This window comes from Ambystoma mexicanum, chromosome 12, assembly GCF_040938575.1.
Source record: "Ambystoma mexicanum isolate Mex_15411 chromosome 12, UKY_AmexF1_1, whole genome shotgun sequence".
Taxonomy (NCBI): domain Eukaryota; kingdom Metazoa; phylum Chordata; class Amphibia; order Caudata; family Ambystomatidae; genus Ambystoma; species Ambystoma mexicanum.
This window is the reverse complement of record NC_090936.1, coordinates 91,956,592-91,972,250: the sequence shown is the minus strand read 5'-3', so window position 1 is coordinate 91,972,250 and position 15,659 is coordinate 91,956,592. Positions and strand designations below refer to the sequence as shown.

The 15,659-nt window shown below is 49.2% G+C and overlaps 1 protein-coding gene across 2 annotated transcripts in view; it reads left to right on the top strand.

Moving 5' to 3' along the window:
• RELN (reelin) overlaps window positions 1–15,659 on the top strand; it is a 2,335,047-nt gene that overhangs the window by 2,154,481 nt on the left and 164,907 nt on the right. For both annotated transcript variants that reach the window (XM_069628072.1, XM_069628071.1), the window contains exon 46: window positions 644–812. In XM_069628072.1, coding sequence (XP_069484173.1) covers window positions 644–812 — 169 coding nt within the window. The remainder of the gene's footprint in view (window positions 1–643; window positions 813–15,659) is intronic.

The window sequence follows — 15,659 nt, the reverse complement described above, 5'->3', positions numbered from 1 at the left end:
CTCCTAGCTTTTCCACAGCGTTCTTTTCAGGAAACCAGGAATAGAATAGACATGGCAATGGATAGACGCTTGGTGTCCAGGTTTTCGTCATGGGTCAGGCTCCATGAATGGGATATTATAAACGGGGCCCCCAATGTATGGTGATGTAAATACTGATAGAATAACTCTTAGTGTCACTTGCCAGGTCTTTGCTGATATTCTACAATAGAGCGAATCCTCCGAACGCAGGTCAGATCATCTATGGTATAGCAGAAGGGCCAGAGCCGATTCTTTTCTCAGTAACAATCGCCAGAAAGGTTCAAGCCATGATTGCCAGGAGTACCTACTGTACCATGACAAGCCGCACAGTGGCTACAAGACATATGGAAATCGAAATGTAAGGAGGCAATTGTCAGGGAGGCCAGGTACAGGGACTCTCATGGAATTGAAGATAAACAGAGTCAAATTGTAGAATTTGATTAACTCCTTGATCTACGAGCTGCGTGTTTCGCAGGGGAACTTGTTTCTGGTAAAACATAGCATGTTACCTTATAAAGGTGGTGGTCCGCTGTCTGATGTCCAACGTTGTGGTGTTATCCGTGTCAGCATGCAGTGATGTGTCGCGCGTGACTCACTTTTGTTTCTGGTGTTCTTCTTTGTACAGCTATTGAGCTGGAGTTTTCAGTGGACCTGGGGCTTACCTGGAATCCAGTGTTGAGAGACTGCCTGCCCACCAACGTCGAATGCAACAAGTATCACCTGCAAAGGGTTCTGGTTTCTGACACCTTCAATAAGTGGACCCGGATCACCCTGCCCCTCCCACCCTACACCAGGTAAGATTCCAGACTGGCTGCAGTGCTGGTATTCTATTTCCCCCCTCCAAAGTCCAAACTTTGGTTCATTCCGCTAGCACCTCCTTCGGCCTCCAGACTGTGGTGTGGGTGATATTACACAAGCTAAGCATCTTACTCCACACCTCCTCCTGCACATACGTTTGCCCTCAGAAAACCGCACGGGATGCATGCACATGCACAGTGCCATGCTGACTGCGCCCGCAAACACTGCATTGCACGTTTGTGTGCCGCTGCGTGTACCTGCTGATCAATTCTGCTGTGCCCTGTATCGCTCTCATTCTGAACTTACCCCCAAATATTTGACTGTTTGTTTATTTATTTATAGCCCGCATCAGACCCAAAGGTATCAGGGCGCGAAAACAATAATACTTTAAGCTTACATGGTTACAAGGTTACATAGTCACATAGATACAGGTCAATACAACACGTAGTACATACACATTTACAAGCATGTATCCACAGCTGAAAAGCAGGGTCCAGTTTGGTTACTAATTCAATTACTAGGAGTAGCAGGTAATACTGGAACTACAGATCGTTTTCTTTAAGCCACTTGATGATGTTTGATCTGTCAATCGCAAGTTATTTTTCCTGCCTGTGTTGGTTTGTAATGTCATGCTATAAAAATCTGCAGAGCACAAACATCTTCCTTATAGAGACATCCCGCAGAACAGCAGCCAAGTAGTTAACACGGGCTTTGCTCGAACCCATAAGAAGATAATGCAGTAGTGACGTGGATGTAAAATGGCCGCATTCATTTAAACCTGGATTCAATCAAACAACTTCCTGTGGCATTGGCGGGACCCCTTCGTGTCATTAAAGTCAGTGTCCATCGCCCAGAACAGGAAACACTTTCCAGGTCCAGGAAAGCTTGTCGGTCTTCCCGGACTTCCGGCCATTGGTGTTATGCTCCCAATATGACGGGAAGGCCAGGAAACAGGCGCCACCGCGTGGCTCGTGCTGTCTTCTCCATCTTGTGGGAAGCATTTCTGTGAAAGGGATGTTAGATTGTGTAGGTTGAAAATGAACAGCAAGATGGCCTGGGAGGGGGCGGGGATCAGGGGGGTGGTGTTTGTGGTAAAGATTTTAGCCTAATCCGCAGGTTGCTGGCTTGAATACCAGCAGGGTTGACATGGTGCGAAATGCTGTTCGTTCTTCCTGCTGTGCCAAAGCCAAGGTTATTCGTGGTACGGTCTGCTTTGAGTTCCCGCTTTTGCCTGGGGCCGTACCCCTGAATATGGGAAAATACCCAATTAATGCACCTCCGTGGAAATTGCGCTTAATTGGCGATGTGAAAATAGCCCTGTAAACAATCGGGAGTTCTAATGAAGAGGTGAACACGAAACAGTACAAATAACTCTTCTTACATTGAGAGCAATGCAAAGAGTAAACAATGTGGCATTTTATGTGACAAAAATAGAAATAAGTGAATGTTTTATTTATGCTGTCAAAATATACATATCTTGATTTGAACATGTGTAATGGATACGTTATTGATGTAGTATGACATTGGGGGAGACTCCTGTTCCCCCTATCTCCACCCCTTCCTTTGTACTACACTATTTCTTTTCATAAAGCAATACTTTCAAAATATGGAGAGTGCCCAGACCTCAATAACCCTTCTAAGCCTCTGCAAGCCCACCACATCCCCTGAAGACTACGCTGCTCGCCAGAAGCGTCCTTCTGGTTAATTCTGATTTAGATCATGAATGCGTGCTTTGTTAAATAGGAACCTCTTGACGTGTGGGCATGTTTTCTGTTGTGGTCTACCTATTTGCAATATTTTTCTCTTATCCCCGAGTCAGCAGAGATAGTAGACATCCCAGAGGGTGGTGGGTCTACCCGCTGCCCCACTCCTACACAACGGAAACCTTTGGTAGATAGTTGGCAGAATTCATATGTCCTCTCCCCAGAGTGCACCCAGTTTAAGAGTGCTGCTGCCGCCTGCCAAAGTCAGGCGCTGCTGCCCACACTGGGGTTGCACAAAGGTTCATTATGGACTCATGTAAGCTGTGGAGGTATGAAGAATGCTGCGGTAGTCTCAATGAAGTGGCAACTTCTACCACTACCAATAAGACCAACACATTGAAGAGGCTATCTAAATAATAGCACATGTATTGTAGACCTCCCTGCAGTCCCATTCATGGGGGCGCTGCTGGACGTGTTAGAGTTCTATGTCATTTCATCAAAAGTAATTACTTAGTGGTAATTTACTGCGAAGTATTTACTTCAAGATTTGACTTAGAATGTTTTTTGTTTTTATTTCGGCCCTCCCCATACCTCCTCGTCCCCTTGATTACTACCCCCACCCAAAACCCACCCCACCCCCTTTTTACCCCATAACCAATACATACCCATATTTACTGAAGGAATTTCGAAGTAATGACTTCGTAGTAAATAACTCAAAGTATTTACTGTCGAGAAAGCCACAGGATACCCATGTAAGCTAGACTGATAAGGAGCCTTAATTTCAGTATTAGCAAATTTGCTTGAGCTTCCTATCAATCAAGATTGTTAATGGGAAACCAACTTTTAATAGATTTTGTCCCCTTATTTCAACCTACTTTCAAAGCCTTCCTCACCAAGATCTCCACTAGGGAAGCTGCTGCTCAGTCAAGGACTCGGCTTGAATTGAGCCCCCTAGAGGAAGGTCATAAAAGAGGCCTTCCAGGTATAACATGGAAAGCAGTCCTTCGACAGTATTCTACTACTCTGTTGGGAGTGCCGGATTGCATGACTCTCATTCTAAAGGGTGGGGTGGATTCAGCAAACACTGCCAGCTGCCAGCTACTACTCTGTGGAAGGTTCTATGTTCATTCATTCGCAATCTTTTTTCTGATGTTTTTTCCGATTTTTTTTCCCCAAAAACGAACTGAAAAAATTGTATTTTTTATTTTTGGGGCGTTCCCCCAACCTCCCTTTCTTATTTATTTTACACTCTTCCCGACTCCCCCACCCTTTACATACCCTTACCCACACCCTATATATTTTTGATGAGTTTTAAAAAAACAAATCATCGGAGAAAAAAACATTGAAAAAAGCACTAGCGATGAATGAACATTATACCATGTGAAAGAGCAATCAGCAGCCCAGAGCGCTGCCTTTTCTGTTGATGCCCCAAGTTGCAAATGAAATAACCGTGCTCCTCTCGCTCCCTTTGCGTGAACACTGTTCCTTTTTTTTTCTAAAGGTAAGACAATGCTAACTTTTTGGCAGGGGTTCGAAATTCGTACGTGGCTTGATCTCCGACGGGCCCAGCCATTTCCTTTCTGAGCTTCACCTCACTATGATAGGAACCCCTGCTACGCTCCCTTCTATTTATCAATTGCCATCTCCTTCCCTCACGGTGTGCCTCCCTCTATGACTTGTAAAGTGCTCTCAAAAGCACTTCCCAAAGCTAGGACTGCACTCAATAAACATAATAATAATACTAGTAACAGGGCTACTAGGGGACCCGATATACGAGTGAGTGAACCAGCCAATCAGTCAATGAGTGATAATCAAATCATTTGTCAATTAAATTCTTTTCCTTTTGGCGTTATTATTGGTTCACAATGTGAAATCCAGGCAGCAAGGGGGGGGGCCTCAAGCAATAGATTTGCACCTGTTGCTTCCGATGCGTCAAAGGCTTTGTCCAAATCCCAGTCCTGCTGTGTTCAGGTGGACCACACGCTTCCCAAGGGAATGCTGCCAAGCTTCCAGAGGAAAGGGCCCCATCAGCCGGACTCCAACTCTTTCCAAGGTTTAAGAAAGCCCACTGTGGTTGCCATTCTGCCTCTCAGTTAGGTCCCTTCTGCTGGAACAAGCAGCAATGTTCTAGAATCGGCCTCAAGCCAACACTGTTTTTGGAAGATGTCTCCAAGCCCTTCTGTTTTAGTCATGCGCTCCCTTCTACCGCTCACTGTTCCTTAACAAAGATACATGGAAGGTTAGGAGATTAAGCCCTTGGAAAAACACTGTGCTTTTACTCCCTTCGAAGCTCGCCTAGCGCAACTGCAATTAAACTTAGGTGAGCTAGCTGGCATAGATAAAGCGATTAGTGGGCCGGGCACAGCGAAATATGGAAGTCTGATGACATTTTTCATACAACTCTATTAAAATGAAGTTTTTAATTGATTGTCTTTTACAGCCGGATAACGTCCCCAAACATGCTTATCGTTCCTAATTGCCCCCAGCTTCTTCGTATCCATCATAATTAAGTGCCAGCTTTCCCCCATGTGCCTGATAGGTGCCTTGGGCCACTCAGCCGCTAGCGCGCATTCATTAGGACAAAAAGGCCCGGCCCCTTTTGTGGCTAATGGGAGCGCGACAGAATGAAGAGCGCGCGGCCAAATGAAGAGTGCGCGGCCCGAAGGCGAATAAATGTGCCGGAGGGAATGTACCTATTATAGTCTTTTTTTAGAAATATTTCTCAAGGCAACAGATTTCGTAAGGCACCTGGTGCGCATTCTGCCCGTACAATGTGCCCATTATCTACCCCTCAGTAAGTTGCCCCCTTCAAGTGTAATGGGCCTTGAATGGGGTGCGCTTAATTCCTATTAATTCTAAGCCATTCTTTTTCTAAGGTGTGCAGCAGTACAGAGTGGTGCCAGAAACCCATGTGCCGACTCAGCCATAAGTAATTAAGCAGTGCTCGAAGGTTCTATGGACACAAAAGCCCCACTTGATTTGGTGTTGAACCAATTCCTATTTGCATGGATTCTGGAGGCCAGGGTCCTGTCTGAGTGTGTTGCAGTCTCCCCCATCACCAGCAGGGTTGCTCGTCATTTCTGGGGGCTGGAGCTCGGGGGTGCTGGGAAGACATCGTCCCTTGGGAGCACCCCATGCTGCTCTTGCGACGCCCGTGGCTTGCTTTACTGCACCCGTGTCCATGTCCATATTGCGGAAACAAAGATAAATGCACTAGGCCCAGTGCTTAAAGTGGGCCGGGCCCCGGAAGTCTCCAAAAAGTGGGACTGAGCCGTGGCCCTGCCGGGGCCCCCCATCCCACACAACATTGGCAGGATGCATTATCCCGCTGCAGCCGCAGCCGTGACAGGAGATGCGCCGACCAGTTTAATTTCAGGTGAGCTGACAGAAGTGCCAGCCAGGCACAGCGTTGTTGAGGCTGGCTGGCACTTCTGTCAGTCACTGTAACTTCCCTGATGACCCCCCATCTGAGGGGTCATCAGGGAAGTTACAGTTCCCTTGTTTGCCCTCCCCAGGTCACTGACCCTCAGGAACCTGCAGGCTCCATGATCTAATATGCAGATTAGATCACGGAGCCCGCGTGTTCTCAGAGGGTGAAAGGCGCCTCGAGCTCAGTGATCTATCTGCTCTGAGCAGAGATCATTGAGCCCGAGGCGCCTTTCTCCGTCGGCAAAGCTTCATAAAAGATGCCTTAAATTGTATACGTTTCAAGCCATCTTTTATAAACGTAGAAATATGTTATAAACCTCTATGCTTATAAAAGGTGGCTTGAGAAGTGCACAAACCACAGTAAGGTAAGCACACAAGTGTGCGTAAATTACTATGGTTTGTGCACTTTTCAAGCCACCTTTTTATAAACCTAGAAATACGTAACATTGGTATGTTTATAAGGCTTGAAAGGTACACAAACCATAGTAGTGCGCATACAAATATATAAATGCTCACATACATTTATATATTTGTTTGCGCATCTTACAATGATTTGTGCACGTTTTAGGCCACGCCCACAATGGAAGCCACGCCCCCAAACGAGCCCCCCCCCTTCAATTTCTTACCCCACTTAAAGCACTGACTAGGCCCTGCCTTTTCAGACTGTCACTCAACTGCAGGAGTGGGCGGAACCTACAGTGACTCTGTATGGGAATTCGGGGGAACATACACGGCCTTGGCACTTACTTATGGGGGAAATGTGCCTCGCCCACCATCACCAGGCTTACCCCACAGGACAGGGCGCTTACATCGTGCAAGAATTCGTCGAATACCAACTCGGCGCTTTTTTTGTTATCGAATTTGGCGGAAAATCTATGGGGGGATGGGGGGTTAATTGTGATAATTAAGATAGGGGGAAGTTGAGTGGGATAGGGGTCGGGAGTCTCTCCCCGGATATATCTGCGTCCAAATTGAATTAAAGACAACAAAAATGAGAACACATTGTATTGTTTTCGCTGCAATCACATAGAAGCCTTACCCAAAGCACACTGGGGGCAGATTGTGAAGAGGCCATCAGGCACCATCTCCCAGGACTGCCTGCGTCCTCCGATGCTAACTTTGTCTGTTTGACCTTCAGTGCTGCCTGTTGCTGACACTCACAAAAACTCCCTCTACTGACAGGCTACACACCCCCACTATGGCCCACTGTTGGGATTCTGCCGAGGAGTGTGCCAGAGTAGCGTGGTGCCAGTCCTGCTGACTCCGCTGGAGGAATGGCCAATGGGAGCGGCTTGGTCTCGCCGGTGGCGGGAGATTGTGCAGTGTGGTACATCCAGCACCATGCACGGCAAGAAGTTATGAGGAACCACAATCTGAGTCACAACCAATCGGAATGCGTGCAATGCAGGCAATAATTGCTAATAAGTGCCTGCAGTTTCGAGATGTTTAGCTGAGACTCTGCGCGCTCCTCTTCTGGGTCTGTCAGCACTGGTCCTTGCTCCTACTCCAGTCTTCCTCCCTCCCACTGCTCCCTCCATTCTTTATCTCCCCGCCTGCACTCTACTATCTTCACAGCCAACCAAACTGCTGGGATGCAAGCATTATTGGGAGGCCCTTGGTGCACACAGCGCAGCTGACAGGATGACTTGGAGAGCACTTACACAGGGGCCAAGTCCTAACAAATAAAGGGTGGGGGCGAGGGGGGGCTCGTTAACATTCCAATGGAATGTGGCATCACCAGAAACTAGCATATCAAGGTGCCCTCTGAAAAAAGTGGGGGGACCCCGTCCACCCGCGTGTACCCTCAACTCTAGCCCCCTCAAACCAACCCTCCCAGGATGGACATCACAAGACTCATTTTACAGCCAGCCCCAACCCAGCATGGCCAATTTGAATTGGCATTCACATGCACACTGTCCAGGGATGTAGAGACCACCTATCAAGTCGGCCTTTGACCCATTAACTAGCAGGAAATGTCAGCCGATGCAAGCGAACACCGCACGCTCTTCTATACCACCTGTTATTTCCTGGGGCACTCTTCTATACCACCTGTTATTTCCTGGGGCACTCTTCTGCCTGTGCCAGACGCAGCCCTGCAAACCCCGCCCGCTCTTCTATACCACCTGTTATTGCAAACACCGCGCGCTCTTATATACCACCTGTTATTTCCTGGGGCACTCTTCTGCCTGTGCCAGACGCAGCCCAGCAAACCCCGCCCGCTCTTTTATACCACCTGTTATTTCCTGGGGCACTCTTCTGCCTGCGCCAGACGCAGCCCTGCAAACCCCGCCCGCTCTTCTATACCACCTGTTATTGCAAACACCGCGCGCTCTTATATACCACCTGTTATTTCCTGGGGCACTCTTCTATACCACCTGTTATTTCCTGGGGCACTCTTCTGCCTGTGCCAGACGCAGCCCAGCAAACCCCGCCCGCTCTTTTATACCACCTGTTATTTCCTGGGGCACTCTTCTGCCTGCGCCAGACGCAGCCCAGCAAACCCCGCCCGCTCTTTTATACCACCTGTTATTTCCTGGGGCACTCTTCTGCCTGCGCCAGACGCAGCCCTGCAAACCCCGCCCGCTCTTCTATACCACCTGTTATTGCAAACACCGTCCGCTCTTCTATACCACCTGTTATTTCCTGGGGCACTCTTCTCCCTGCGCAGATGTTATATGTTGCCCCTGTGCACCATCGCGTGACCCAGGGGGCTGAACGGTTTGTTGACCCGCTTATTGGCCATAGTGCAGTGTTTGGCAGCATGTGCACGGTGGCACCTCTCTCTTCTCGGGTTACTAGGCCTGGTCATAGGAAGGGTTCCAACCTGCAACAAGCCTCCTTACACAGCCTCGTGGCTATTCGCACCCTGCACACCTTCTGGGTGCTAAGGGGTGCTTTTTGGGGACAGAAAATCGGGCCGGCAGAGCATGCAACCCATTTTCTCTATAGTGCAGGGGTTATGAGGGGTGCCGGGGGCCAGGGGGGGGCTCATGGGCAACGTGTTTGTCTTGGAATCAAGTAAAGGCTGAGCAACACTTGTATGCGTCCCAGCCTGTGCTTAGAGATTGGTCTCTGGTATCAAGCGCATTACACAAGCCTTTAAGTGTGCCAGGGCTAGCCCGGGCCAAGCCCCAGCAGTCTCCAGCAAGGTCTCCCGACCCGGGGCCCTGCCAGGGCCCACCCTGATTAGCCCCAGCGATGCCGAAGCGCTGCACAGTTACACAGACAGCACTTCGGAAGTACTGACTTCTGCAGACAGCCGGTCTAACCGTGGCTTCGGCCACACGGCTGCCAGATGACTCTGAACTCCGAAACAGGGCGGGGGTGGAGGGCCCAGTCTCTCCTTTTGTTTCTGAGTAAAGAGTCATCCTGCAGCAGGAAGCCGTTTAAACGAGACTTCATGGTGCGTGAGACTCCCAGAGTCATCACGCAGGAGGCACCCCTCCCATTCAAGGAACCTGTGGTTTTAACCATGCGGCCCTTTGAATGTGGGGCCCCTGCCTGCGGCGTGTGAGAGCTGTGGCACACTGGTGTCACACCTTTGGTGGCCCAGCCCGAGTGCCTGGGCACATCAAAGGTAATAATGCCAGTGAGCCCCAGCTCTCATTGGTGGGGGGCTTTGTAAAAGGCGTGGCCTAAGTAAACACCTACTTAGGTCACGCCCCCTAATGAGAGCCCCCACCGCCCCTCGATTTGTCATCCCACTTAATCCTCGGGCGTTATAAAAGATTAGGCAATTTCCTTAAGGGCAGAAGGAGTTGACGGGGGATGCGTAGAGTCGAGTAAGTCATTGTTGGGGAAAGTATGCAGGCCGGGGCTGGGAAGAAGGGAGGAGGCTGGCGGGCTTTGGATAAAGCCAAGAGGCAGAGGCGCTGGGGTGAGGGCCGGAGCAGTCAATGGGCGGCTCGGAAACCAGGCACATACTCCACCGCAAAACCCATGGTCCAAGCAACCTGACGGGTTGTGCGGCCCTCGCAGACGTGACGCGCTGTCCGATCCTTGCAAAACCAAGGAAAGTTCTCTGCGCCTGATTAGAAAAAGGGGCAGTGCAAAGGTGGGCTGTTTCCGGCTCTTCTGTGCATTTTTTCTTAATACCTGAACAGCAATAGCTGTTGACATCCCGCTTTTATTTCCAAGACTAGACTGGCCTCTCCCAAATGTAAAAGATAATGTTGGCATGTATGGGTCATAGGAACAACGAGTCCACTTCCTTATGTTCCTCTAAAAGAAACAAACAAGGGCTGAGTTGGACGTGAATTAGTTGACGTCGGCGGTAAATAGCCTGCAACTCAAAAGCTCAAGGAGACAAAGGGAAAACGAAGAGGGAGCGATTCCGTGAGGGAGACGGGAAGTAACAGTGAGCGAGGCGCCCGCTCTCCTCTGCGTCTCCTGCAATCTGCTGGCTGTCCCCAGGGGCGTTGCTAGGGGGGGGGGCTAATGGGGCTATAGCCCCTGATCTTTTGGTTGTAGCCCCGGATAAAATCTCAGGAGCTACAGCCAAAAGGCTAGCTAGCCCCCAGTCCCAACAGCCCCGACATCAGCGTAGCCCCGGGTCTTTTCCAGACCTAGCAACTCCCCTGGCTGTCCCTCAAAGCCATGGTAGGCCTCGGTCATGAGGAGAAAGGAGCTCTCCTAGAGCGCCAGCAGATAAGCTCCATGTGCGGAACTAGTGGCAATACCATAACTCACTCTAGTCTGAGACTGAAGCCGTCCTTCATTATGTTAATTTCTCATTGACCGTATTTATATTTCTCCGTAAATGGAGGAGTCTGCTAGGGGCCCTTTTTAGCCGCTCACGACGAGAGCGAGCTATTTTGAGAGGAGATGCTGCCATCTAGTGTTGAGATTCCATAACTACGTATGATGAAATATTATTTCGCAACCTCTAAAATTGTACTGTTTACATTTCATGACATCGTTTGCATTGTAGTCTGTTAGTAGCACGCGTTGATAAACACGACCAAAGCCCAGAAAGCCGAAGATTAATGGCGAGTGCTCACACACATACTCACTTAAATGGTTACATGTACAGCGGTAGTGGTAGTGTATTCTCCTCCTCTACCCCATCTCAAGCTCGTCCACACCTCCACACGGTGTACCTCTTATTGGTACCCCCCGCAGGAAGGTCTTTAAGGCTGGGAGCCTTCTTCACCTTGCAACTCATAACTCTTGCTCTACTGTCAAACATTCCTCTGACATCTGCCACCTCCTGCAAGAACTTGACCTTGATGTCCTCAGTCTTACCTGGACATGGTTCACGGCCAGCTCTGTCACAAGCTTTGCCACTCTCGCCCCTGATGGCTACAAGATCCTCTCGGGCCCCATAGATCCACCAAGCCTGGAGGGGGTGTAGCCCTGATCTTTCCTGAGTGGATTCCTGCCTCTATCATCCCCACTCAGACTTACTCCTCCTTCGAATGCCTTGTCTGCAGGCTCTCTCTCTCTCCTAGCCACTCTCTTACTGTTGCTACTCTCTACCGGCCCCTGGTCAAATCACCTCTTTTCTCTGAGTGGGCTAACCTATCCTTATCCCTCCTGGCCTCTACCTCTCAACTCTTCCTCCTTTGTGACCTCAACATCCATCTTGATTCTCCCTGTTCTTCTGTGCTCTTTCGGGACCTCTGCGATTCGCTCTCCCTCTCTATCCTACCCTCTGGCCCGACTCCCTCTGCTGGTCACACACTTGATGTCTTGATCTCCTCCGGCCTCCCCCTCTCTATTCCCCTCAACACTTCTTTCTCCCGGAGTGATCACTGCCTCCTCTCCTCCCCTCTTCCATCTCCTCCCCTCAAGCCAAGGCTACCCCTAGATTGCCACCCACCTTCTCGGATATCCGGCCCATGAAGCGTCTGTCTGGCGAGGCTTTTGCTGCCACTTTCTCCCCCCACCCTCTCAACCTCTGGCTGACTCACACCCTGACACAGTCCTGTCCCTGCTTAACTCATCTCTCGCCTGCTAGGCTCTTTGCAATGCCCTTGCCTCTCACTTTATCACTAAAACCCACCCTCTCCTCCTCTCCCCCCCTCTCCCATCTCCTTCTCTGCTTACTGACCCTCCTTCAGCTACCCCCCTCACTCTTACTCCTCATTTCCTCTTTTCTCCCCTTATGAGGTCGCTAGACAAGTTCAATCTATGAAAGCCTCTTCAAAACAGGTCCATCCCTGTTCCTCTAAAACTATTAAGGACCACATCGATACCCTCATTCCGGCCCTTGCCGATTTCTGCAACCTCTCCTTTGCCTCTGGATATTTCCCCTCCCCTCCGAAGCACTTCCTTGTACATCATCTCCTCAAGAAACCCACAGCTGATCCTTCTTGTCCGGCTAACCATCGCCCAATTTCCATTACTCCATTTCTGGGTAAACTCCTGGAAAAACTGGCCATCTCTCAGCTTAACCTTCATTCTGATTCTGTTGGCTGTCTCCATGACCATCAATCTGGCTTCAGAGCTGCCAGAAGCACGGGAACTGCTCTCCTGAACATCCGTGAAGACCTGCTCTACAACCTTGACTCTAACATTGTCTCTGTCCTCATCCTACTTCATCTCTCTTCTGCTTTCGACACAATCAATCATACCACCCTGCTCAACCATCTTCGTGACAACCTGGGCATCACCGATCAGGCTCTGGCCTGGCTGACTTCCTTCCTCTCTGACCGACCCTTCCAGGTACAACTTGGGTCCTTTCTATCTTTTATCTCCCTCTCGACCTGTGGTGTACCCCAGGGGTCTAACCTCTCGCCCTGGCTTTTCAACCAATACCTGGCAACTCTCGCATACTGCATTTCCATTTTCTGCTCACATTCCCAGTGCTATGCTGATGAAACCCAACTCAATTTCAGGCTTCCTTCAGCCACCTCCTTTCCCTCTCTCATCTCTGATTGCCTAATTGCCATTCAAAATTGGTGTGTCGCCAATGATCTTTGTCTAAATGCCAACAAGACTGAGATCCTCCTCATTTGTACACCTTCACTATCCTTTCCCCTCACTCTCTGGCCAGCCTCCCTTGGCTTTCCTCCTACCCCCACCTGCGAGGCTAAGAACCTCAGGGTCATCTTTGACTCTACACTGCCCTTCTCCTCACACATCTCTGACATCTCTAAAAAATCTAACTTTTTACTGCACCTCCTCAGAGGTACTCTGCCTTTCCTCTCATTCCCTCAGAAGTTCACTGTCTCCCAATCTCTTGTCCTCTCAAGATTGGACTACTAACAGCCTCTTTCTAAATCTACCTGCCTCCACTCTCTGCCCCTTACAACTAATCCAGAACAGGACTGCAAGACTTGTCCTTGGCCTCAAGCCCTGGGATCGAATCTCTCGAGCTCTGAAATCCCTCCATTGGCTCCCAGTGGATGCAAGGATTACATTTAAAACCCTCTGCATTGTCCACAAGGTTTTCTGGGGCCTGGGTCCAAAATACCTTCAACTTTCCCTCCGTAAATACCTTCGCCCTCAAGCCCTTCGCTCCTCTTCTTCTAACAACTTCGGGGTCAGTCCTTTTTCAAAGAAACATGCCAGGGGTAGATCTGTCTTCGGCTGGGGCCTCCCTGCCACCTTGAAATTTGAGAACCATCTCCGGTTCCAGAAGCACCTCAAGTCCTTCCTCTTCGGGTCTGCCTTTTCCCCTCTTCTCCCCTGCTGGTCTGTTCTCTCCCTCTGAGCACCGTGCACCTGGCCACCCTCTGTCCTCTGGGCACAGGTACCTGCTCACTCTGCCACCCTGCACTACCTCCGGGCCACCACTTGCACTGGGGTCTGTATTGGTACCCATACAGTCCCCCACCCATTTTTCCTCTGCACTATCAGATATACCCTACCTGACTAACCTAGCACTTGCCACTTGCTGCACTAGCACTGTTTATCGCTTTTATTTTTTAATTTTACTTATTGATATTTATTCTGTTCTCCCCCTTCCATGCACTTTTCCCCCTCCCCCATGAACTTGCGTGCTCTTAATATCACTCGGCCTAGTAAGATGGTTGTTGTTTTTTGTTCTCCCCTGTTCCCCTCCCTTAGCCTAGTCACGTTCCGAAACACTTGTGTATGAGCGCGATATAAATGAAATATCATTTAATTCTCCGTTTTCACACTAAAAATAAAAATCCATTTTTTTTCAGCAAATGACAACTAATTCCAGCTGTAATCAATACACTTTTTGTAGAGAAATAATTTGTTATAGCCAAAAAATAATGGATGATAATGGCATTTAAATAAAAAACAAAACAAAACAATATAATAAAAGCAGAAGGAAAGGATTTGACAGCAAACAAAAAGGACATGTTGAGGTACCGTCGATCGAATCTTAGCCAATGGAAAAAATACCATACACAGGCCAACGTTTACAGCCATTTTGGAATTACTATATTTAAGATAAGTGCTCACCTTTTAAAAATAAAAGGACGTTGAGGAGCTGAAGTAGGCGTGGAAATCCGATTGTGGCGATTTTAGCAGTGCTAGGCATGCATGCTAGCATTATCCATTCCATTCCATTCGGGCGAGGTTATTCCAGTCCTGGTTTTAACATGCATTCTGAGACTTGTCGTCCTGGACTTCCCCATTATAAACTCAGGTCTACAAGTCCCAGAATGTAAAGTTAAAACCAGAACTAACCAGTGTCTCTGTCTTCCCGTGGTAGAAGTGTACCCAAATAAGTAGTGGAACTGTGGTCTCGGCAGTGGAGAGGGTAGGGGGAATCCTAGTGCAACATGTGACAAGGTGTTGTAGCCAGGAATTTGCAATAGTCTAAATGACTAGTAACCAAGGCTCCTATTACAACTGTATGCTTGCACAGGGAAATGAATGGACGAATCCTCTACAGAGAATGGTGAGTATAGTCGTAAAAAAGTAGGGAAATGGTAAACTGAAAAAAATAAAAGTAGTGGAACACCACTCCTGACCACTTCGACCACTGCTATCTTCTACTGTGGAATGTGCTAGCCCTGCAATGTCAACATTACAAGTTTGTCTGTTATCTATAATGGGGACGGGTAAGGGAAGAGCTTTAAGTGGGAGACAGAATCGAGGGCGGTGGGTTGGTTAGGGGGCATGGCCTATGTACAGGTGGGCGGGAGGTTGGGAGAGGGCCTCCTCTGCCACCCCATCTGCCTGTTTGTAGGCCACGCCTCCTAACCAAAGCCCCACCCCTCACCTATTGGTGTAGGGAGTTGTCAAGCGATTGGCCCATGAGGCAGAGGCAGGGCACACGAAAGGAATGATAGCAGTGCGTCCGCCTCTCCTTTTTGTTCCTAAATCACAGGCCTCAAGCCCCCTGGCAGGCTGCCTGTGGGAGTCAGATCCTTGTTTAGGAATCAAAAGTAGAGGCTCAGCACATCCAAAGAAACGATAGCAGTGCGCCCCAACTCTTCTTTTGTTTCTTAGCCAACCCAAGGCAAGCAACCCTTTCACTCAAGGAGCTGTATGGTTAAAGGGCTGCTTGCGGCAGTCGACACTTTGGATTAGGAAAAAGCGGCATTGGTAAGTGCGTTGCCTCTTCATCTTATGTAATCAGCAACGCAGGCCCCTGCATTTAGCCCTTTAACCATGCAACTCTTTTGCTGAGTGGACTGCCTGAATGGATTGGCGTATCTGAGGCAAGTCGGAGGGGGGGGGGGGTGGTGGAGCCCCGGCAGAGTCATGGCTCGGGAGCCCTTTTGGGAAACTGCCAAGATTCCACCCCTGGATAGCACCGGCCCACTAAAAGTCCTGTGTAAGGGA